Source organism: Carlito syrichta, unplaced genomic scaffold, assembly GCF_000164805.1.
Source record: "Carlito syrichta isolate Samal-C Ts95f unplaced genomic scaffold, Tarsius_syrichta-2.0.1 Scaffold289177, whole genome shotgun sequence".
Taxonomy (NCBI): Eukaryota; Metazoa; Chordata; class Mammalia; order Primates; family Tarsiidae; genus Carlito; species Carlito syrichta.
The window spans coordinates 128,921-153,778 of record NW_007233273.1 but is presented as its reverse complement, the minus strand read 5'-3'; the positions used below and the strand labels follow the sequence as shown (position 1 = coordinate 153,778).

Below are 24,858 nucleotides of genomic sequence, written 5' to 3'. Positions count from 1 at the left end.
TGTAATCCCAGCTACCTGGGAGGATGAGGTGGAAGGATCGCCGGAGACCAGGAGGTCAAGGCTGCAGTGAGTTGTGATTGCACCACTGCATTCCAGCCTGGGTGACAGGGTAAGACTCCAATTAAAACAAAAAAGAATAGAAAACTAAACCCACATTTCCTTAAGTGACTGTGGTTGGTCAGTGACCTTTAGCCAAAACCATTTGTATCTGATCTGACATGGAGAGACACAGGGAGAGTGAGTCATCAGAGACACAGAGCGACATACCCATTAGGAAGGCTGCTATCCAAAAAACCCCAGAAAATTATAAATGTGGGTGTTTTATTTGTGGATCTCACATAGCTTTCACACCCACACTTTGAGGTACGTGCTCAGAGAACATAAGTGACTTGCCCAAGTTGACATGGCTGGTCCCATGTAGTGGGGCTGTCTGACCCAGCAGGGTGAGACCCTCTGACCTCCAAGTGCTGAAAAGATCATGATGCCACAACTAAAAGTGATACCAGTTTGTAAGATACAGTCAAGGACATGGAACTAAGTTCTGATGTGACTTACTAGACTACTTGAATTGATGAGGTTTTGTTGTATGTGTGTGCGTGCATGCATGCATGTGTGTGTGTATGTGTGTGTTCCCAGAGGGGAAGATTTCACTTTAGTGTTACATCAGTCTCACAAATAAACCCAACACAGCCAGAAACACTGAGAGGATCAAGTGCCAAGGCAGAGAGGCCTGGTAACAGAAGCAGAGGAGGAGTCAGGTTGTCTCCTCCATGGCCCAGCCTAGAAAGATATTTGTATCACACCAGAGTGAGGGCTGCTCTCATACCAGGCAATCCACCCTCTAGTCACTTTGAGCTGAGAAACAGAAAGCTGTACCAGGTGGGGTCTGAGTCAGGCAAGGAAGTAGAAAAGTCAGAAAACATGAGTTTCTCCAGTGCGTCAGGCACAGAAATACCAAATGATAAAAACATTTTTCAGTCTCCCTCTACTGGTGATAGACACTGAATAAGGAACAAACTAGGTTTGGTACTCTAGGCTGCTGCCCATATTCAGAACTCTTACTTGGATAGACACCCTTTCTCTCATGCCCTCAATCTCAGGCACCAGAACTTTCTAGTTCTCTAGGAAAAACAGACCTTGTCAGTTATCCAAAAGCAGACCCAGTGCGCCCTCATGCATATCAAGGAGATGTGGGCTGTGAGAGGGATCAGCCTGGCCGCATTAAAAGAAGGGTAAGGATGTTCAAGACTCCTTATTATTGTCTTAAGAGACCTTTAGATGCCTGTCAAGCCTGGGGTTTAAAACACAGTGATTTGGTTGGAAAATTTAAATGACTTGACTGGACTGAGTGACGTGATAATATACTAAGCTCAGTTTACCCCCGTGATTTCTATTCTAAAACTGGCAAATGAACGACTGGTGGTCCTTCTGGCCCTCGAGTCATCCCCCTAACGCCACATAATCCTGAACTCAAAGGGCTAGAATCAGTCTCATCTTTCCAGAACCTGAGAGTTCCTGGTCTCACTTGGTCCACAGGAAGTTCACATAAAAATAAAACAGAAGGAACTTTCAACGTGCCTCCCTGGGGCCAAGAGTCAAGGCTCAGAGCAAAACTTTCAAGCAGGGTGCAGTATTTCAGCTCAGTACTAGGATAAGTAGCGGGCCAGAGCATTGCTGTGATAGGTGGGGAGGAACGTGAAGAGGCCGCAGTGGAAAGGGCCAAGTCCCTTCTAGGTAGGAATCTGGGGTGTTGCTAGAGCGGGTGCTAGAGGCTGGTGATGCTGGGATCACCCCTGCCAAGCTTCAGAGCTGCCTCCCAGTGGTGGCTGGGCTTGGTTTTCCAGCTAGCTTCCCTCGTAGAGGCCGACAGGAAGGGGGCCTCAGCTGACGGCGGTATGGTACGGCGGTACGGCTGCCTAGGTGTTCAGATAAGGGCTGCCAAGTTCCCAGTCTTTAGGGAGCTACTGGGTGGCCACAGTCGTTCAGAGTTCCAATGAGTCATTTGGGAAGGCCATTGCTAAACACCAGACAGGGTAGTTGGTGGTACCTGGCAAGGCTCAAGGTGGGATCCATTGAATACTTTTGAGTCCTACTGCTAGGAAGCTAGTGTAGACTTGTGGAAAGACCCCATTTTTTAACAAAAAAGCGTATACGCTCCTTGTTTTGCTGGTGCCCTCGAATATAGTCCATGTCTGCTTGTTGGAAGCTGTGGCCTGGATTTGAGCTTCCCTGGGAAGCCAACTCTCCTGGGTCATTGATAAGACACCGGGCACCGGCCATAGTCAGGAGACCCTTGACAGACACTGGGGACTCAGAAAGAGGAACACACCAATCCCCCTTCTGGAAGCCCCTAAGGCCTTTTCTTTCACTCCATAAATCTGGGAGCTGAGCAGAGTTAGACCCCCAGGAAGGTAACTCCTGCCTCCCTTCCACTTCCTGCCCCCATGCAATCCCCTTTGACCCCAGTACTGACCTTTCAAGAAGGTCAGGTCACGCTCAGGCTCAGGACTGACCAGTCTTCCATTCTCGAATTTGCTTCCAAAGTGGGTGGTGGGGACATAGGCCCTGAGTGCTGGGTAGCCAGCGTGGTGAGGGGTGAACTCAAACCAGGTCTCTGGAAAGCAGCACAGGGACCAATGACCTTTAGCCAAACCCATTTGTATCTGACACTGGAAGATATAGTGAACAAGTCATCAAAGACACATACAGGCTGGGCGCGGTGCCTCATGCCTGTCATCCAGCACTTTGGGAGGCCGAGGTGGGAGGATTGCTTGACTCCAGGAGTTCAAGACTAGCCTGGGCAACATAGTAGACTCGTTTCCACAAAAAAATAAAAAGCTAGCCGGGCATGGTAGCACATGCCTGTAGTCCTAGCTACTACTTGGGAGGCTGAGGTGGAAGGATCACCTGAACCCAGAAGTTGGAGGCTGCAGTGAGCTGTGATCACGTCACTGCATTCTAGCCTGAGCAACAGAGTGAGACTCTGACTCAAAAATAAAAGAATATCCAGGGAAGGAATCACATGATCAGATTTTCATTCTGGAGACTTCAACTGGGCACCCATGGGAGGAGGCAACGGCTTAAGACAAGGAGGCTGGAGAGGAGCTACTTATGAGGGTCCTCCAAAGAGACTGTAAGACCCAGTCTGGGGGTGACAGAGGGGACACTGGATTGAAATGGGGGAGGGGTGATGTACAGGTCTGGAAGGGTGGGCCTTGGGGGGCTTGTGGAGAGGAGGGGGACAGCTTTGTCCACTTGGGTGGAAAACAGCCCAAGGATCCAACTGGGAGGTAAAGCATCCACACTGGAGACTTCTGAGCCTCAAGACGCCAGGGGACGTCCAAGCAGCAGGGATTTTGCCCGATGCACAGTGAGAAATCAGGGTGTGCTTGCTGAACAGATGAATACACTTTACGCTTTGGAAACTGACTCTCAGGAGAGAGATGGGCTCAGAAGGGAGGTCTGGGGAGTCACAAGCAGTGGAGAGAGTGATGGAAGATGATGGCATGCAAAAAGTGAGAGACCCCCTGTCCCATCCCTCAAGCATCCCTTGTTGTAACTTTCTTTTCCTCCCTCCCTCCCTTCCTCTCTCCCTCTTTTTTTTTTTTTTTTTTTTGAGAGACAGGGTCTAGGGTAGAGTGCAGGTTAGAGTGCAGTGGTGCAATCATAGCTCACCACAGCCTCATTCTGGGCTGAAGCGATCCTCCCTCCTCAGCCTCTCAAGTAGCTGGGACTGTAAGTATGCACTAACACACCTGGCTATTTTTATTTTTTTTGTAGAGATAGGGTCTCACTATGTTGCCCGGGCTGGCCTTGAACTCCTGGGCTCAAGCAATCCTCTCACTTTGGCGCCCCAAAGTGCTGGGATTACAGGCATGAGCCACTGTGCCCGGCCTTTTACAGCTTTCTTGATCCCCACAAAGCAAGCATGTGTCCTCTGGCTGCCTCTGGGACTCTCCCCTTCTCTCTTCTAAGCTGAGCACTCCTGAGCCCTTCCTTCCCTCCTCTGGGGCAACCCTAGGGAAAATCCGGACAGTATCCTTGCCCTTCACTTTTCAATCCCTTGCTTCTCTCCCTTCCTCCAAATGTTGGCTTACTCCTTGCTTTTCTCCTCTGCCAGGCAGCTTGGAGGTCGTTGTCAATGGCTGCAAATATCGGGTAGGGGAGTGTCCCCTCTTCTACGCGCGTCCTCATGCTGGACAAGCAGGAGTCCTGCAGCTTTGGGGGAAAAGTGCCAAGATGAAGTGTGGGGGAGCCCGTGCGTGCTAGTGCATCAAACGAAGAGGATTTTTGAAGGTGACTGAAATTTACATGTGGGAATAAATATACAATCTCTTATAAATAAATGCTATTTTTTTTCAGGTTCCCCCTTGTATTTTAGTTTTGAGAGGGGATCTAAGTGCTTGGATTTGGAAGTCTTGAAAGACATAAACAGTGGTGTGGGTGGAGGTATTATCCTTCAGTGACCCCATGCCCAGTGCCCCTCACCCTGGCCCTCACCGGGATGACTCACTTCTCTGGTTTGCTTGGAGACAACCATGTAAGCCCAAAAGTCGGTCAGAGAGTAATTCTCCAGCCTCGCAGCTTGGATGGTTTTCTCGAGGCTCTTGTCCAAGTCCCACTCCTTCTGGTCAAATCGATGCTTCAGTTCCGCCTCGATGTCTTTCATGTGGCCATCGTTGGTATAGAATAACGAAAGGGCCCTGGGGGAGAGGAAGGAGAGTGAGTTGGAGATCAGAAGCTTGGACGATGAGGGCTGTAATCCTAGCACTTTGGAAGGCCGAGGCAGGAGGATTGCTTGAGCCCAAGAGTTCGAGACCAGTTCAAGACCTCATGGGGTGGGGAACACACAGAGGAAGTGGATAATTAATGTATATTAAACAAATAAAACTGAAGGATAATACAGCTAAAGGGAAGTCTCAAAATCACCTGGGACAGCCTTTCCATTCTACAGGTAGGAAAATGAGAGCGAGGTAGAAAAAAATGACTCATCAGAGTCAAATAATTTTTTCTCAGCCTAACATTTACGGAGCACAACATGTGTGCTTCAATCTTTCATACCTATTAACTCACACAATTCTCCTGGCAAACCAACAAAAGGAACAGTAAGGTCATTCTCAACTTACAGAGGGTGAAGCTAAGGCACAGAGAGGTTAGGTAACTTGCCCAAGTTCACACAAGTAATGAGCAGCTGCCTGCATTTCTTTCCAGATCACTTCACATCTCCATGCTTTATTTTCTGTAGTGTGCCTTGAGCAACGAATTGAGAACTACACAGAGAAAGTTGTTTTATTTTAAAGATGTGTGGTACAATTCAGGATTAGGTATACAAGTGGACATCGTACAGGTAAAATTGGGCTTCCCTTTGGTCTCCACTCTGCCTGGTTTGAGATCAGATATCCTTATTGATGTTGTGTCCCCCCTTCACCCTGGTAGTATCCCACTACTGCCAATCCCTTTCTTGCAGCATTATGGTAAATGTTCAGGGTCCACTTATGAGAACATGTGTTACCCAGTTCTTTATTTCTGTAATAGATCACTGAGTATGATAAGACTCTAAATCCATCCAAGTTGCTGCAAAGTCCATATGTTTGTCCATCTATATGGCTGCTAATATTTCATCATGTATATGTACCACATTTTTTGAGAGATGGGGTCTTGCTGTGTTGCCCAGGCTGGTCTCAAACTTCTGGCCTCAAGTGATCTTCCTGCCTTGCCCCTCCCAAAGTGCTGGCATTACAGGTGTGAACCAATGAATCAGGCGATAATTTCACTGTTTCTTACCTTCCTGATGAGGCTACCAGAAAAATTTAAAACAACAGAAACTGCTTATATTTCTATTGGATCGCTCGGGTCTGGATGTTTCGTGTGTGTTTCATCATTTAATTCTCACAGCAGCTCTGTGCGATCAACACTGTTACCTTCTTCAACAGTTGAGGAAACTGAGGCACACAGACGTTATGCCTGGGCTCATTACAGCCCACCAAGGCCCCTCCAGGAACGGCCCCCAAGCTGCTGGGATGTAATGTCTGCCTGATTAACTGCAGGCTGCAGCCTCTGCACCTCCAAGGAGCAACATGAAAGGAGAAAGCATGTGATTCCCAGGGCCATAGCACCCCCTGGAGTTCTGCAACAGGCAGTTCTGCAAAACCCTAGGCCATGTCGCTCAGCACGTTAGCTGAGCCTTGGAGGAAAACAAGGGAGCACCCAAAACACCTCGGAATTTATTTTCTTAAATTGTGCATTTCTTCTTCTTTTTTTTTTTTTTGAGTTGGGAGTCTCACTCTGTCACCCAGACTGGAGTGCGGTGGCCGCTCCCGGCTACCGCAGCCTTGACCTGCTGGGCTCTGGCAATCCTTCCACTTCAGCCTTCCAAGTAGCTAGAACTACCGGGGTACGCTACCACACCTGGCTAATTTTTGATTTATTGTAGAGATGAAGTCTTGCCAAGTTGCCCAGGCGGGTCTCGAACCCGTGGGCTCAGGCAATCCACTCACCTCAGCCTCCCAAAGGCGCGGGAATACAGGCTGAGCCACTGAGCCTGGCTTTTTTTTTTTGGAGTTGGAGGTTGGAATCTCACTCTGTCACCCAGACTGGAGTGCAGTGGCATGCTCCCGGCCACCGCAGCCTCAACCTACTGGGCTCTGGCAATCCTTCCGCCTCAGCCTTCCAAGTAGCTGGAACTATAGGAGTGTGCTACCACGCCCGGCTAGTTTTTCATTTATTGTAGAGATGAGGTCTCGCCAAGTTGCCCTGCATTTATTCTTACATGTTTAAACTTCAGTCACCTTCAGAGTACTCTCTGTTTGATGTAATACACCGACCAAAATGCTTTTTCCACTGCTCAGAGCTCATCAGTTTTGATGCCTTTTAGGGCTTCTGCCATTTTTTGGGTTTGTTTATTCTCTTCCACATTGGCAAAATGTTTCCCTTTGAGGACTTTTTTCATCCAGGGAAACAAACAAAAAAAAGTCACTCAGGGCGAGACTGGATGAATAGGGAGGGTGGGGCACGGGGGTCATGCCGAGTTTGGTCAAAAACCGCTGAACACTGAGCGTGGTGTGGGCAGGTGTGCTTGTAAATCACCCATCATGAAATAGTGCCAAAGAAATTCACGGAAGTTGAACGCAGCCCCTCACAGCAACACTAGCTGTTACACTGATGCTGATGAGTTCCTACAACATTCACTCAGCGGGGAAAGCCTGTACTACAAGGGACACCCCCAGCAGACAATTCTGGGTTTTTGGGAGCCCCCCCCCACCTGTATATAGGTCCTGTGTAGCCTCGCAGGACCTGCCTAACCGCCCATGCTCGCGCCACTGTCTTCATGCTGTTGCCTCCGGTAGCCTCATCCTCCATGCCCAGCTCAGAACCCAGCTCCAGATCAAAGCTAAAGCATAGGAAGGAAAACACATCAGGCCTGCCAGTTCCCACATGAATGCATTGGACCAGCCTGCCTCACTCTGGCACCTACTACCCTGCCCAGCCATACATCCTGTGCTGAGAATGCACAGAGATCGATTAGTAGTGTCTGTTCTGGGCCTGGAGAAGACACACAGGCATGAGTGCTTCATACCTCCCATCTGGGACCTCCTGAATGAGAAATCCTATATAGACTGAGTGCAATACTCTATTGTAAAGGCTGAGACGTTAAAGGGGGCTGTATTCCAACCCTTCAGTGTGAAAACTGCACCTGAAACATGTAAATTTTCCTTTAAATGTCAGCAGGTAATATCATGATGCTCTGGCAGAGACCGTCTGTGGTATAATAAGAAAGACACTTGGTGCTTGTCCCTGGTTCCTGGCACAGAGTTCCTCAAACCCTTGGCATTTTCTGACCACAAAGGTGATAGGAACGTCTTTTGTTCTAATGACTGTGGCCAAGGGGCTGAGGGGCCTCTAGGTACTTCAGGATGCAGACTGGTCACCGGAATGACCAAACCATGGTTAGAAGTGTGGAAAATTCAGCCCCATCTCCCTCGACCTCTTGGGGTAAGGAGGGCTGGACATTGAGCTCAATCACCAGTGGCCAATGATGCAATCAAGCCTGTCCTCATAATGGAAATGCCATAAAATCCCTCAACGATGGGATTTGGGGGGGCTTCCGTATTGGTGAACACGTGAAGGTGCTGGGAGCCGCTCCGTGCCCCTCCCCCATGCCTTGTCCTGGGTGTTTCTTTCCTCTCTGGCTGTTCCTGAGTTAGAGTCTTTATAAATGTAAGGAAAGTGTGCTCCTCGGTTCTGTGAGCTGTTCTAGCAAATCACTGAGCATGAGGAAACCATGGGAAGCCCCAATTTCTTGGCAGTGGGTCAGAAGTACTGATGGCCTGGCAGCTGTGGCCCATGTCTGAACTGGTAGCAGTCTTTCTTTTTTTTTTTAAAGTATCATTTTCATTTATTTATTTTTGTAGAGCTGGGTCTCACTATGTTGTCCAGGCTGGTCTCAAACTCCTGGGCTCAGGTGATCCTCCCACTCCTACAGTGCTGGGATGACAGGCGTGAGTTACCACGCCAGGCCTGGTAGCAGTCTTGTGGAACTGAGCCCCTTGACAAGGGGGATCTGACTCTCACTCCAGGCAGACAGTGTCAGAAACGCGCCGAATTGCAGGACACCCAGCGGGTGTCGGAGAAGTGATGTGGGAAAACACCACACACACTGGGTGTCAGGGAAAAAACAAAGTCTCAGTTTGGGGCCAGAAAACATCTCAAAACGTGACACTTACCAAGTGGACCCAGAGACCGCTGCGAGGTATGTGACCGCATCCAACAGGCCTAGTTCTTGCATCTCACTCAGGACCCCAAGGTAGGCAATGTGGGCCCGCAGGCCCCCGCCGGAGCCCAGCACAGCAATGACCGGGGCCTGGGCATTGGAGAGAGAAGTAATTCAAGGCTCACAGCCTTGGATGGGGTGGGCACAAGAAGGGTGTCTAGGGTCTCCCTTGGGCAGGGACAACATCTGTCCCATAGACATGTGTCCCTTCTTTTTTCTTAATTTTTAAAATATTTATAAATGTGGTATCTTGTGGACAGGAGGTCTTGCTATGTTGCCCAGGCTGGTCTTGAACTCCTGTCCTCAAGCAACTCTCCCACCCACCTCAGCCTTCCAAGTAGCTGGAACTCTAGGCCTGCACCACCACACCCAGGTAGTTCTGTTTTGTTTTTGCAGAGATGCGGTCTGGCTATGGTGCCCAGGCTGGTCTCAAACTCCTGATCTCAAGCCCTCAAGCGATCCTCCCACCTCAGCCTCCCAAAGTGCTGGGATTACAGGTGTGAGTCACCATGCCTGGCTGATCTGTCCCTTCTTTTTCCTCCCTTCATTCCAGCTTGCCCTGGCTGAGATGGACCCCAGATACCAGACACAGAGGGGACAATCCCAGGATCCGTGGGGTCATCGTCTTCCCTCACCTCATCAGCCTCAATGTTTAGTTTCTTCAGAGCCTTCAACACCTGGGAGCTGCGTCTCTTCACAGCCGCCTCCTCTTCTTTCTGGAGCCCAGGAACTATGGAAACCTCAGAGCTTCCCAGGAGAAAATGAAAATAAAACCAACAAACTCCAGAAAGTTCACAGTGAAAAAAAACAAAGTCTGATCTAGAGCTGGGCTGTCCAAGAAGGCAGCTACCAGTCACACATGGTGAGTCTGAAACGAGATGTGATCTGAGTGTCAAATATACACCAGATGCTAACAGCGTAGCCCAAAACAGAGAATGTAAAGTATCTTATATGGTGTTTGTTTCTTTTATCTTTTGAGTCGGAGTCTCACTCTGTCACCCAAGCTGGAGTGCAAATGGTACACTCACGGCCACCGTAGCCTCAACCTGCTGGGCTCAGGTGATCCTTCCACCTCAGCCTTCCAGGTAGCTGGGACTACAGGTGCATGCCACCATATCTGGCTACTTTTTAAAAATTTTTGTAGAGACAGGTCTCGCTATGTTGCCCACGCTGGTCTCAAACTCCTGGACTCAATCAATCTTCCTGTCTCAGTCTCCCAAGTGGCTGGAACTATAGGCACGCCACTATGCATGGCTAATTTTTATTTTAAAGATGTGGGGCACAATACAGGATTAGATACATAAGCGGCCATCCTACAGGTAAAGTTTGGGCCTCCCTTTGGTCCCCACTTTACCTGGCTTGAGATCAGGTACCCTTATTGATGTTGTTACCCCTCCCCCCCACCTACCATGGCAGTTTCCTGCTACTGCCAATGCCTTTCTTATAGTATCATGGTAAATGTTCAGGGTCCACTTATGAGTGAAATTTTTTCTTATTTTAATTTTTTGTTGACATGAGGTCTCGCTACGTTTTCCAGGCTGGTCTCAAACTCCTGGGCTTGAGTGATTCTCCCACCTCAGCCTCCGAAAGTGCTGGGATTACAGACGCCAGCCACTGTGCCCAGACCAGTAATCCTTTTTATATTGATGACTGGCTGAAATAAAATTGTGGAAAGTGAATATAAATACAATATATGATTAAAATTAATTGTATGGTTCAGCCATGGTGGAAAAGAGTTTAGTGGTCCCTCAAAAAGTTAAACACAGGATTACCACGGGACCCAGCAACTCTTCCCAATCCTGCCTGAGTCAGGGTCTGGGCATGTGCATAGCTGTGTCAGGTCCTGGGTATGTGTGTGCGCATAGTCCAAAGAAATGAAAACAGGTGTTCAAGTACTTGAACACAAATGTTCACAGATATGCTGTTGATGGAAGCAGCCCAGATGCCCTTCAAATGATGAATAGATAAGCAAAACATGGTCTATCCACACAATGGAATACTGTACTATGTCCAGCCATGAAAAAGCATGAAGTATTGATACCTTAAACCAACATGGGAAACATCATGTTAAATGAAAGATGCCAAGTATAGAAGGCCACATACTGTATGATTCTATTAAAATGAACTGTCCAGAATAGGCAAATCCATAGAGACAGAAAAGGAGATTAGTGGTTGGCAGGGGCTGGGGGGAGAGAGAGAAGTGGGAGGCATGGCTGAATGGGTAAGAAGTTTCCTTTTGGGGTCAATGAAAATGTCCTGGAATAGGCAGAGGTGATGGTCACATAACATTGTGAATGTACTCAATGCCACTGAATAGCTCACTTTACAATTGTTAAACGAGAAACTCTACGTTATGTGTATTTTGCCACAATAAAAAATTAAGTAGAAAAAAATTTTTTTTTGAGTCGGGGTCTCACTCTGCCATCCAGGCTGGAGTGTAGGAGCATAATTCCTGCTTATCCTAGTCGCAACCTCCTGGGTTCAGGTGATCCTTCCATCTCAGCCTCCTGAGTAGCTGAAATTACAGGTGTGTGCCACCACACCCAGACAATTTTTTATTTTTTTGTAGGATGAGGTCTCACTATGTTGCCCAGGCGGGTGTCAAACTCCTGGGCTCAACCAATTCTCCTGCCTTGGCCTTCCAAAGTGCTGGGATTATAGGCATGAGTTACCGTGCCAGGTCAATAAAAATAAAAATGAATTGCATCTGTTTCTTTTTACTTTGTAAAATATGGCTAGAAAATTTAAAATTACTCCTGTGGCTTTCCTTCTATTTCCATCGTTCAGTGGTAATTTGGAGGGCTGCTCATGGTTCATTTTGTCCAGCTTCCTCAGTTCATTTGTTTTAAATGTGTCTTTCTTGTTACACACACATCCTGTTTCGGGGCAGGGCAAACAAGTCCTGAAGATGATGTGGGTCCTAGGTGTGACTTCTTCTAACTGTGGAAGTAATTCTGGACATCTTGATTTACCCAGGCACTAACCTTCAGGAGTACCGTGATGTTAGGAAACCACCAACCTTCCCTGGAAGCCAGACCCTAACCTGCTGAATTGTCATCAATCACAATGAAGTTCCTCAAACTACGCTCGCATCTGGTTCAGTTAAATCTGTCAGCCCATGGAGGACACCCAATTAGATCAAGGTTACCCAACTAGTAAGTGGTAGCGCTGAGGGCCATACCCCCCAAATTCTAAGTAAATACATTCTAAATTTATTTGCATATCTGGGCAAAGGAATAATAAACAGCTTGGCAACGAACACACTTTCCTCTCCGAGAAAGGCTACACATTCCCTTTGTAGCTTGAAGGCCCTGCAACCAAGAAATCTGATTTATGTGTCCACGTGCAGTAGGTACTTGGTAGAATTTCTTCTCAATCCACAGTGGCTCCTTTATCCTTCCTTGCCCTCAGGTGTGTCTATATGCAAATATCGCCAGTTCATCACCCAAGCAAGAGGAGTGTCATAACTAATTTCCTGACACTTATGGTGTATTTTATTAAACAAAGGCTCTGCTTCCCCGCAGTGGTCCCTCCTGAGAGGGCTTACCTTTCCATGGTCCACTGTGTTGGGGAAATTCTCAGCCCCTCTGCCCAAGAAATGTTTCTGATCAGTCCTGCGCCTGCTGTTGGAAATTATGAAGACAGTGGAGAAGGTCGGGACCCTTATGGGATGAACTGTGTCTCCCAGCCACCCCCACTCCCAAATGCATGTGTTGGAGTTCTAACCCCCAGTATAACCAAGTATCTCAGCCTTAAAATGCATTTTAAAGTTATTTTCCCAGCCAGACACAGTGGCTCACAGCTGTAATCCCAGCACTTTGGGAGGTGGAGGTGAGAGGATTGCCTGAGCCCAGGGATTCAAGACCAGCCTGGGCAACTTGGCAAGACTTTGTCTCTACAATACATTAAAAAATTAGCCAGGCGTGGTGGCACTCCCTGTAGCTCCAGATACTTGGAAGGTTGAGGCGGAAGGATTGCCTGAGCCCAGCAGGTCGAGGCTGTGGTGGCTGTGACTGTGCCACTGCACTCCAGCCTGGGTGACAGAGTGAGACTTCAGTTAAAAAACAAACAAACCCCAAAACAAATAAAGTTGTTTACCCTCCTCCCTTAATCTGAAGCCTTGAAACATGTTCTAGAAACTTCTCACCATGCACACGTCCACCTTATGCTTGCTTAGAAACCCCAGAGGCCAAACTTAAAATCCACTGCAGGACCTTCTAATTGGGAGGCGCCCAGAGACAGCTGGGCCACAACCCAACTAACTGCAGCTGAGTAACCACCCAATAAGCCACCAAGACACACCCTGTGCCTAGCTGGCATGTCTCCCATGCCGTCTCCCTTTTTAAACCTTTGCACTCAGCCTCAAGAGCACAAATGATTTCTTTGAGGCATGAGCCAGGCCATGCCCTCAGCTGCCTTTTTTTAGAATAAAATCACCTTCCTTCCATCACATCCCGGGCTTGTCTATGTCGGTGTGCAAGCGACAGGACCTCAGAATGTGGGCAATGTGTTCCTAAACAGGTAAGTTAAAATGAGGTCCTGAGGGTGGGCCCTAATCCAATATGACTGACATCTTCATTAAAAAAAAAAAAAGAAAAGATGAAGCCCCAGACACACACACAGGAGAGATGGACTGAGGAACCAGAGACAAGCACAGGTCAAGGAGAGAGGACTCCGGGAAAACCACCCCGCCGACACCTTGATCTCAGACTTCCAGCCTCCAGACTGGTGAGAAAATAAATTTCTACTGTTTCATCCATTCAGTCCCAGGTACTTCCTTATGTCCGCCCCAGCAGAATAAAACAGCCCTCTTGAACCCCCGAAGCTTGCCTGGGTCTGGGTCTGGGGCGCGTGCGCAGTCGTGTCAGATCCCGGGCGTGTGGGTGCGCGCGTGCGCAGTGGTGCCCGCTCTGGGGCGTGTGTGCGCGTGTGCGCGTGCTCAGAGACGCGTGCTCCAGGGCATATGTGCGCGTGCGCGGTGGTGCCTGCTCCGGGGCGCGTGTGCGCGTGCGCGCGTGCGCGGTGGGCCTGGGGCATGGGGCAGGGTAGGCAAGACTCCAACTCTCTGGGCGTATTGGCGCGGGCTCTGGGCACCTCGGTCTGCTGGGGTCTCCGTGGGAGAAGACTGCGGGGGTCCTCGGCGGCGGATCTTGAGGTCCTTTCCCCCTGCCGGACGAAGTCTCGGCTGGAGGTGTTTCCTCCTGGCCCTGAGATGTGCCAGCCTGGGGGATGGAGTAATACAGACAAAATGCACCCTACACTTTTTTGGGGGGGTTCCACCGGGTTGCTCCAGCTTTTCCATTGTACCCGAGCTCGCCCACAGCTGTTTTTGTCGTGGGCAGCTGTCACGTGAGGGTTGCGACCGCCCAGGCTGACATCCCAAAGAGAAAATTGTCATAATATATCTATATTGAAGACGAATATTCCTTAAAACAGAATTGTTAATGAATCCTTCCTATGCAATAACCATCACGTATCACATTCATGTACCCGGGAAACAAATTGGGGTTGGGGCCAGGAAGGGAGAGAGGGTAAGTCAGTTCTTTTGGTAAATTTGTTGGTAGCCCCTTGGGTGAATCGGTCATTTGCCTGACTTCCTGGCTTGGTCCATCTGCGTCCCTCATCCTAGAGGATAGGGGTTCCCTCAGAGTGTCTGTGTGAGATGGACACTCCTAAGGTGAAGCTAAGCTCGAGGACAGACACCCTTTTTAAGCAAACCAGTCCTTTCTACAGCCATCGCCCACCTGGAGCCCAGCCCACACATCCTGTGTCCCCTCCCCTGACACCTCAGATCTGGACACCATCTATTCCGAGACACGGGAGACCTTTGACACCCTGTTGGGCACTGGGCAGGCAGCTTGGTATGGCCATACACACTCAAGAGTTGGAAAATCAGTGCTTCTAAGGCTGGCTGTACCTCCTGATCAGTCCCTGTCCTACCTCAATCCTCCAGTTCCTCTCCTGTGGAGAGGCAACTGGGCTTGGGTGTCTCTCTAACCTTTGTGGGAATTGCCAGGAGTCTGACTGAGAGGGACAGGACCCTGACAATGGAATGCTTCAAACCTTGCTGTGTGCTTTTATCCACGAACAGCTCTTCTCCTCTATGATAGGGCCTGGATTAAAAAAAAAAAAGTCACAATTCTGTGAGCAACATTAACTTTTTGGGAAGGAGTCAGCAGCTTGAATTGCAGTGGTCGGTAGCCAGTAGGGAGTGAGATGACCCATACCCCTAACACATAATTAAAAAAAAATTTATCCTGAGATTTTTTATTATATTTATCAGTTTATTTGTTCCTGCACTAGTGTCCTATTTTAAAAATTACTATTGTTATGTATTTTCAAATATCTCATAGGGCAAACATCCTATCCCTACTGCCACCCTCAATTTCTCTGATTTTTCAGAATTTTCTTGGGTATTTTTTCATGTTTTTTCCCCAGCAGCCTTTTATTTTTCCCCCCAGCTTTACTGCAGTATAATTGACAAATAAAAATTATATATGTGTTCAATGTGACATTTTGATATACATAAACATTGTAACAGAATTGAGCTTATATTTGGATTCTGCCCACTTTCTTCCTTCTCCCTCATCCTTCCCTCTGCTAATTCTCTTTCTTCTTCCTTTTTTTTTTGAGTTGGGGTCTCACTCTGTTGCCCAGGCTGGAGGGCAGTGGCACAATCATGGCTCATGACAGCCTCCATCTCCTGGGCTCAGATGATCCTTTCGCCTCAGCCTCTGGAGTAGCTGGGACTACAGGCACGTGCCATCATGCCTGGTAATTAAAAAAAAAGAATTACCTGTAGAGATGAGATCTTGCAATGTTGCCTAGGCTGGTCTTGAACTACTGACCTCAAACAATCCTCCGCTCAGCATCCCAAAGTGCTGGGATTACAAGTTTGAGCCACCACACCCGGTCGATCTCTTTCTTTAAACCTCTCTCATGTTCTCCCATTCTTTCTCACTTTTCCTTCCAACCACACCTCTATCTCTCCTTCTCTCTCCACTCCCCCCCTTCTGTTTTCATATCTAGTTTCTCTTTCACCCTCTTGGAAACGCTCAACACCGGATCCATTCCTCCTCACTTTCCTTTCTCACTCCCTCCCGCCTTTCTCCCTGTTCCTCCTTTCTCTGTGCTGTGCAGAATGGAGCTCTGAAAACAAGCCAGTGGTGGAGTCAGAAGACAACTGGGATGCTGGTTTCATAGCTCATGTACAACGGAACAAAGGAGGCTGTTTCTTTGAGCCTCAATTCCCTCATCTGTGGAATGAGGATAAAATATCCTCTCTCATAAAGTGGCTACAATGCTGTTTTGAGGGCCCCTAGATAAGTTGGGGTCCCTGTACCAGAGCAACTAGCAATCCTTCCCTAACGAAAACGAGGGGAGCTGGATCTGGGTGTTTCCAATGTGCCTTTCATGGGATACTTATTTTAATTAATATGTAATAGTTGTACATATTTTGGAGGTACCTGTGACATTTTGGTAACTACTTAACATGTAATGATCAAATCAGGGTAATTGGGATGTCCATCACCTCAAACATTTATCATTTCTTTATGTTAGGAACATTACAAATCTAGCTCTTCTGAAATACACAATCATTAATATAATTTCCCTACTGTACGATCACATACTAGAACTAGACTGGAGGTGGTGGCTCATGCCTGTAATCCCAACACTTTGGGAGGCCAAAGCGGAAGGATTGCTTGAGGCCAGTAGTTTAAGACCAGACTAGGCAACAGAGTGAAACCTCATCAACACAAAAAAAAAAAAAAAAAAAAAAAAAAAAAAAAAAGGCTGGTGTGATGGTGGTCAGCATCTATAGTCCCAGCTACTTGGGAGGCTGAGTTGACTCCCATCACTATAAACAAAATTAGGCCTGTGTGGTGGTGGTCTGCATCTATAGTTCCAGCTACTTGGGAGGCTGAGTTGACTCCCATCGCTATAAACAAAATTAGGCCTGTGTGGCTCATGCCTGTAGTCCCATCTACTTGGGACGCTGAGACAAGATGAGGATGGCTTGAGACTAGGAAGTTGAGGCTGCAGTGAGCTATGATTGTGCCACTGCACTCCAGGCTGGGCAACAGCGTGAGACCCTGCCTCTAAACATACACACACACACACACACACACACACACACACACACACACACACACACACATATACTTTAGATTGCCACTGTCCAGTCAATTTCATGAAATATTTGCACCCTCAGTCACACTGACCACATGCCAAGTACTCGATGATCGCACTTTGGCTGTCACACCGCATAGAGCAGATACAGAACACTCCTACAGCTGGAGAAAGTTCTACTGGATGGCGCTGGCTAGACACTTCCTAGCGCATTACTACATGCTACATGAGCGTGACCCATCAGAGCTCTGTCCTAGAACCTAGAATGGACCTTGTCACAGAGGAGGTGTTTGATAATTATTTATTGAAAGAAATGACTGAATGAATCCCAGGCCCCAGTGTAAACCACATCTTCACACACACACATTCCTGACTCAAGGATCATAGACTGCAACATCAGATTTGCTTAAGGGCAGATGCTTAGTAAATATCTTCAAAGTCAAAGTCTGAGTTGTCGCTTTCTTGGTTCTGAATCTGACTCTGCTTCTGGTACAAATAGGCCACCTGCGGGGAGAGGGTGGGGTGGGGGATGGGGGGTCAGAAGCATCCTGGCTGTACCCACCTCCCCCATGTTCCAGGCTTGAGTCTGCCTCTTTAAGAAGCGGGCTTGGCCAGGCAGTTCAGTGACCTTCCCTTCTTCCAAGGGCCTCACCTCGGCACTGGAGGTGGCCTGCTCCGGCTGCTTGTCTTCACGGACTTGAATAAACCGGGGGAAGCGAAGGGAGATCCCCTTCTCACTGTCCACCTGGGGGAGGGTAGGGAGGGGAGCAGACTCTACTGTGATCCAGCCCAGTCTACTTGGCTGCAGCCATTCCCTGCCCAAGTCTCTCCTTCACTCAGGCTTGTCTCTTATCCACACACTGGGCTGAACAATGGTTTGTTGTGAGAATTAAACAAGCTGGCAGAATGCTTGCAACCATACCTGGGGCATAACAGAAGCCTAAGAAATGCTGGTTGCTATAGCTGTTATTTATGCTATTATTACTATTACAATTCAGGCTGAGAGGCAGAACAGCAAAGAGTCAGAAGGAAGGTTCCAGAATTAGGTTGGGCTTCAAATCTCAGTCCCCAACTCTCAGAACTGCAATGACCCTGGGCCAGTTACTGAGCTCTCTGGGGCTATTTCCTCACCTGCAGAATGAAGATGTTCATATCGCTATGTCTTGGGGTTTTTGTGAGGATTAAGTGAGGTATACAAGTGACATGCTAGTTATCACACAGAGCCTACTTCACAGTAAGTAAGACCTGTATAAATGCCAGCTCCTGTCCCTTGTTACCAGGGAACCCTGGCTCTGTTGAATTTCCTCACCTGCAGAATGAAGATGTTCATATCGCTATGTCTTGGGGTTTTTGTGAGGATTAAGTGAGGTATACAAGTGACATGCTAGTTATCACACAGAGCCTACTTCACAGTAAGTAAGACCTGTATAAATGCCAGCTCCTGTCCCTTGTTACCAGGGAACCCTGGCTCTCTAATGGGCAGCATGTGTGAGAAATTAAAAATGAGACTAAAAATATGAGTTTCTCCTTTAAATATGGAAGTCTCTTTCTCATGAGAAAAAGTTTGTGCTACCTTGGTTTTGAAGGATGGGAAGAAACAGCAAAGAAAGTACATCTTGTGGGCGTGGTGGCTCACGCCTGTAATCCCAGCACTTTGGAAGGCTGAGGAGGGAGGATCACTTGAAGTTTGCCCAGGGATTTGGAAACAGCCTGGGAAACATTGTGAGACCTCATCTCCACAAGAAACACTAAAAAAAAAATTAGCTGGGCATAGTGGTGCATGCCTGTAGCCCCAGCTACTCAGGAGGCTGAGGCAGAAGGATTGTTTCAGCCTGTGAAGTTGAGGCTGTGTTAAGTCATGATTGTGTCATTGCATTCCAGCCTGGGTGAAAGGGTGACACCCTGATTCAATTAAAAAAAAGTATATCTTAAATTTGAGATTCACTGTTCTTAGGGAGGAGAAAACGGGGGGATTTCCCAGCACTAGTTGCAGGCTGGTGTTCTCCCCTGGTGTACAGTAACGCTTCAGCTGGTATTGGAGACGGTCACTAGAAAGAGAAACTAAGCTGGGCTCGGTGGCTCAGCCTGTAATCCCGCACCTTTGGGAGGCTGAGGTGAGTGGATTGCCCGAGCCCGCAGGTTCGAGACCCGCCTGGGCAGTGAGACCTCATCTCTACAATAAATAAAAAAAAAATCAGCCGGGCGTGGTAGCGCATGCCTGTAATTCCGGCTACTTGGAAGGCTGAGGCGGAAGGATCGCCAGAGCCCAGCAGGTCGAGGCTGAGGTGGCCAGGAGCGGCCACTGCACTCCAGTCTGGGCGACAGAGTGAGACTCCAACTAAAAAAAAATTTAAAAAATATTAAAAAAAAAGAAAAGAGAAACTAGCTAGGGAACTTTAAAATTTGGTAGTGTGAAAATTAATCATAGCTGAGGAAGAAATTCCAGTAGTCGAGGTAAATGCTCAGCAGGAAGTGCATTAAGCTTTTACTTAAAAGAATCAAGTTTTCAAAAACTACTTCAGAGCCAAAGGTGAGATTATGATTCTAAAGAGAGTAACGTCACTATTTTCTTTCTATTCCTGGGAAATGCAGCTTTTACAAGAAAAGGGCTTTTGACGTGGTCACCTGACACCCACATGAGCGTCACTCAGGAGGGGCAGATGTGGGCCCCCAGGTCCCTTCCCTCCTCTGCTCTCTGCGTTCCCACCTGGAACCCCTGGAGGCTATCCCAGGCCCTGTGTTGTCACTCACCAGGCCCCGGGCGGCAGGATAGATGGGGGAGAGGGAGAGGTCAGCGCACTTCACCTCCCACACTGTGCTGGGCTCCAGCCAGTGGTCGGGGGTCACGGCACCATCTATTCGCACATAGGAGCGTGGGGTGGGCAGCACCAGGGCCTGCGGTGAGCAGAGGGAGAGAGGAATAGGGGGTCCTGGATCTCAAAGTCAAGGCCACAGACTGGGGAGTGGGGAAAGGGAGGAAAATGAAGGAAGGGAATAGAAACAGACACCCCTTTAAAGTAAAAAGCTGGGAGCCGGGAAATATGAGAGGTGGGAAGAAAGGAAAGACCCTGGGAGCTGAGGTGGAATTAAAGACAGAAGAGGAACAGAGACCCAGAGAGTGAGTCAAAGAATGGGACAGAGACGGAGTCAGGATGCAGGGACACCAATATATAGGACAGAGACTTGTACTGAGATTCTAAAGAGAGCAATGTCCCATTCACTGGGGCACACGAGGCACTATACAAGGGTCGGCTCAGGGAACCCTGCAATAGTGCCAGTGATTGCCCCAGTGTGGCCGAGGCCTGGACCTGGGGTGACAAGGTTCCCTGAGCAGTGTCCTCAGCTAGAACCAGCACCCCAGCTGAAACCAGAGGTTTTGAACCCTACCGCTGCTCCCTGCCTACTGCCCTCCTGCTGTATCCTGAGCTCCATGATGGCACGTGCTAAGAGAGGCGGAGGGGCTGAGGCTGGGCGCCCGGCTCACCTTCAGGCTCTGGTGATGCTCCTCTAGTTCCTCGTCACTGAAGCCGGTTCCAAGCTGCAGGGAGGATGTGGGAGATCAGAGGCTCAGCCAGGGTAGGCCTGGGGCTTCCTCCCTGCTCCTGCCATGTTAGACCAGACTCTGTGCACACTGGGGGCCCCCACCCCCTACTAGTCCAAGCAGGAGCCACAGAAACAAGAGGAAGGGGTGAGCCAGGTGCTGGGTATCCAGCCAGATGCCCAGGTGGGGCACTCTCCCGACAGGCCCTCCGAGAACCGAGAACCCACTCATCACCTTGTGTCTTCTGAAGAAACCCCTGCTCCTTCCACTGTCTCCTCGACCCTGGAAGCCACTCCCTTGGGCTCACCCACAACCCCCTGTGCAGCTGTCATCACCTCTAACCTCAACCCTGCCAAGAGCTTCTTTCACCCACCAAAATAAGCAAGACTAAAAAACAGTAATAATATGCAATGTCAGCAGACATGTGGCAAGATAGGCATCTTCAAATGACAGATACAAAATGTCCTTTTGTATGTTGAAAACCCTTTCTATGTTGAGCACCTTAAAAATGTTCTTGCCTTTTGTCTTGACATAGCCCTTTAAAAAATCCATTCTAAATAATGTAAAATGATGACAGGTTGGTGGCCAAAGATATGTGTGAATTACAAAACTATTTCTATCACTGATTGTTCAGTTTAATGTAATATTAAGTGCTGACATTATTCAGAAGAACAAAGCTGGGGACAGTCTAACCACACAGCTCCAGGGAACTGGCTCAAGAAACTGGAACATATCCACCTGAAAATTCTTGTGCAGGCATTCAGTCAGTTTACTATACTACTTCAGTGCATATGACAGCATTTAAAATACAGCACTCACAGGGCAAAAGGGCAGAAAAGATTACTCAGCGAGAAGGATCACAACTTTGTAAAAATATAAATAAAACATTCCTCAAATGCTACTGGTGCTTGCCCCTGGGATTCTGGGTGATATATTGTTCTGTTTCTGTTGCAAAAGACCCAAATTTGTTAGCTATGGGGATATAGAAAATAAACAGAAAATCTAGTCAGGAGGTGCATAGCTTTAAAAAATTTTTTTTTAACTTAAAAAAACCCCAACAAACGCCACATTTTTCAGAACCCCTTGCAGCTGAGGGTGGGCCAAGGAGCAAAGTTCTAGCTTAAAAAAAATTTTTTTTAACTTAAAAAAACCCCAACAAACTTCACATTTTTCAGAACCCCTTGCAGCTGAGGGTGGGCCAAGGAGCAAAGTCCTGAGCAACAAGCCTGAAACAGAAGTTGTTCACGGGGCTGAGGCTGACGCAGGGGGCCCATGCCCCTTAGCCCTCGTGCCTTCCTCCTTCCTGCTGCTTGAAGCCTGCCGGGCCATGATGGCCGGAATACCTGCAGCCACACGGTGACAACGGGGCCGGAAGTACATGACCATGAATGTGGGGAGAGAGCAGGAGCCTGAATCCCTAACGACATCAAAGAGCTGCCTGCTCCCTTCACACTTTTCGTTACATGAGAGGAAAATAAACCCTTCTCTTACGTAAGCCACTGCTATTTGCAGTTGGACTCAATTCCTAGCTGACATAGGCTCCTTACACCTTTCTGTGCTAGCCTATTTTTCTATATGAAGTGAGAGTTGCTTATAAAATCAGAAAAGTAAATAAAAACTAGGAAAAAGAAAATCCTTCACAGGGAGGATGTGAGCACCACTTGGTCTGGGCCTTCTCCAGGTTGCCCAATAGAAGTCCCCCCAAGAGTCTAATCTGCTCCCCCCTTGCTTCTGCCCTCAGCCCCATGCTCCCAGGACCTTGCATATGGCCTGCAGCTCCTCGCTGTCCTCGTCATAGGAGGCCAGCAGGAAGCCTCCATACCGGCCGGCCCGCTTCCCCCGGCCCAGGTAGGCGCCAATCACCACAAGGTCCAGTGTATCGCCCACGCCGTCCAGGTAGTCTTTCTTCAGCTGCGAGAAGGGAAGGCAAGAGATGAGGGGGGCACCAAGGGTGGGGCCCTCACTGCTGGGGCTTGTGGGTGGGCTGAGGAGGGATGGGGGTGAGTCTGAGGAGAACTTCCAGAAAGAATGCTGAGGATGGCCCCTGTGAAGGGACTGGAGGTGGGAGGGGCTTCTAGGCTTAAACAAGAGTACATGGGAGGAGCAGGCGGGATGGGGCCCTCAGGAATCAGCCTTTATTCCCTCTTTCCCTCAGTATAGACCCAGCCGACTCACTCCTTCACACAGAGGACATGCATCCATTCACTCAAGGCATATTAATTAGGTGCTGACTTTGGGCTAGGTAGAAGTTTAGCCTTGGGGCTACAACAGAGAATGTTTTCTAAATGGAAAGGTCTCACAGCTGCAGCCAGGCCACAGACAACTGTAAACACCCAGGAAGATCCAGTCAGCGGGCCAGCCGGCTCAGCTCCAAGATGTCTCCCGTTGAGCCTCTTGCCCAACCCCAGCTGTCCCTTCTGCCAGATGACAGACTCCTGCTGGCTCGCTCCCACTTCAGGGGCCCATGCCTTCCCAGCATACGCAGCCACTACTCACAGGGTGACCAGAGGACTTCTGTCCAAGGACAGCCTGACCGTTTGGCTCCCTTGTGTGACACTTCCACTGACTTCCCGAAACCCTTAGAGAAAGATCCACTTTCATCTACAGGCCTGCTCTCCACTCTGACCTTCCCTGCCCCTGCTCCCCACGGCACACCGAGCCTACATCAGGGCCTTGGCCTGTGCAGTCCCCTGGCTGGTGCTCTCCCCCACCTTCATGTGGCTGACCCTGTCCTATCGTCCAGGTCTCTATCCAAACGCTGCCTCTGGAGAGGCCCTTTGTGATCATCCGGAGCACTCTCAGGCCCTCTGGCCTCGAGCTGACTTGCTTTCTTCACAGCACCCATTACTGCCTGACTTATCGTATATTAGCTGTCTTCCTTCCCAAGAGCCTAGCCGACAGGAAGGCAGGAGCAGGGAGAGTAGAAACCTCATCTGAATCCCACACCTTGGGATTCGCAGTGCTTGAGCTGGGCAGTTCCCAATCAATTCTTGGTGAACTCGTTAAAAGGGCCTGCAGTGGGGAGACCTGAGGAGGCCTGGGTGGAGCTATGAGCAGGGTCCTGAGCTCACACTAGCTGCAGAGTAGAGGTTCCACACCCAGGGATCTGGCAGGGAAGGCCAGGCTGGGACAAGAATCACCTTGAGCCAGTTGTGCGATCTCTTGGCGATCTCATAGGTGGCATTGACATCCAGGGTCTTCACCATCAGCCCCTCGCAGGAGTCTGGGGGAGACACAAGTGTGGTCCATGGAAGCCCTTGGCTCACAAGGGCTAGAACAGGTGGGATTCCGGTTATAATGTCTGGGATGGGGGACAGGCTGGTACCTGGGTCAGCGCAGGTCACAGGGAGGTTGCGGACCTCAGCGGAGAAAAAAGCAGGTGCCCTCACCTTTCACTGACTGCTCCAGGAACTCGGCAATCTGCTCGATGTCCTTGGTGTCCAGGGAGGTGGCGAAGACAAACTCGCCCTCTGTCTCCACAAAGTTCTCCCGGAGCAGCTGCCGGCGTCGGGAGAGGGGCTCACGTACCAGGGACTGAGGGGCCGAGGAGGGAGGACAGGAAGAGAAGATGAGATGTCATTGCAGAAGTAAAGGCAACAGGCCCTGACCGTAAGGCAAACAGGAGACACACAATCCATAAGGCGTAACGTGGTTGATGGAAAGTCTTGAGAGGGGAGACCCAGGCTTTGGGAAGGATTCTGAGAGTTCTAAGCACGGGGCTAGAAATTGACAACAGGTTGGACACCATTTAGTTGGTGACCTCAAGAGCATCAGATGGGAGTCACACTTTGCTGGAGCTTGAATTTACACTTTAGGCATCTCTTGTAATTTTTAACATCAGTTGAATAAAGGCAAAAAAAGGCCAATGGCCATAAGGCTAATAAACATGTTTCTGAGAGGATATTTTCTACATTAATCCAGGGTTGTCAATGTTTTAAATCTCCTCAGCTCTTTGGTTTCTGTCACAACCATTCAACTCTGTTGTTAAAGGGAAAAAGTAGCCACAGATGATGTGTAAGCAAGTGGCTGTGTTCCAATTAAATCTTATTAACAAAAACAGGTGGCAGGGCAGATCTGGTCCACAGGCCGCAGTCTGCTCTGCCTGAGTTTGACCATCTGTATCTGTTTATGGGAAAGCCCTGCTCGTGCATACTCTCAAATCAACTCGTGCCTTGTGGAAACCAACCCACTCTCTCTGACTTCATTAGCTCTAAGTCAACCTGTACTCTTATATGCCGTGAATTCTCTCCATGGTCAGGAACAGTCCTGATGGAAGTTGAGCAGATTCAAGCCTGGATTTGGCATGAGGCCTTGTTTCTGCATACCCATCGGGCAGGCTGGTGGAATTGAGTAAAAAGTAGAGGGAGGAGGCAAGAAAAGGCCAAGAAGAAAGAAATCCCCTGGCTCAGTTCTCCCT

General features: G+C 48.9%; 2 protein-coding genes across 4 annotated transcripts in view; both read right to left on the bottom strand.

Moving 5' to 3' along the window:
• PLA2G4C (phospholipase A2 group IVC) overlaps nucleotides 1-13,807 on the bottom strand; it is a 40,247-nt gene extending 26,440 nt beyond the window's left edge. Inside the window, exons 1-6 of the mRNA XM_021710478.1 lie at nucleotides 13,601-13,807; nucleotides 9,406-9,600; nucleotides 8,724-8,860; nucleotides 4,514-4,703; nucleotides 4,098-4,218; nucleotides 2,474-2,614 (exon numbers count right to left, since the gene is read on the bottom strand). Coding sequence (XP_021566153.1) covers nucleotides 2,474-2,614; nucleotides 4,098-4,218; nucleotides 4,514-4,703; nucleotides 8,724-8,860; nucleotides 9,406-9,600; nucleotides 13,601-13,807 — 991 coding nt within the window. The remainder of the gene's footprint in view (nucleotides 1-2,473; nucleotides 2,615-4,097; nucleotides 4,219-4,513; nucleotides 4,704-8,723; nucleotides 8,861-9,405; nucleotides 9,601-13,600) is intronic.
• A 3,379-nt stretch (nucleotides 13,808-17,186) lies between these two features.
• Nucleotides 17,187-24,858, bottom strand: part of LIG1 (DNA ligase 1) — a 45,933-nt gene continuing 38,261 nt past the window's right edge. For all 3 annotated transcript variants that reach the window (XM_008054162.2, XM_021710477.1, XM_008054163.2), the window contains 7 exons: nucleotides 23,831-23,975; nucleotides 23,582-23,664; nucleotides 22,200-22,352; nucleotides 20,385-20,438; nucleotides 19,652-19,795; nucleotides 17,553-17,645; nucleotides 17,187-17,404 (listed from right to left, as the gene is read on the bottom strand). In XM_008054162.2, coding sequence (XP_008052353.1) covers nucleotides 17,321-17,404; nucleotides 17,553-17,645; nucleotides 19,652-19,795; nucleotides 20,385-20,438; nucleotides 22,200-22,352; nucleotides 23,582-23,664; nucleotides 23,831-23,975 — 756 coding nt within the window. In that variant the 3' untranslated portion in view covers nucleotides 17,187-17,320. The remainder of the gene's footprint in view (nucleotides 17,405-17,552; nucleotides 17,646-19,651; nucleotides 19,796-20,384; nucleotides 20,439-22,199; nucleotides 22,353-23,581; nucleotides 23,665-23,830; nucleotides 23,976-24,858) is intronic.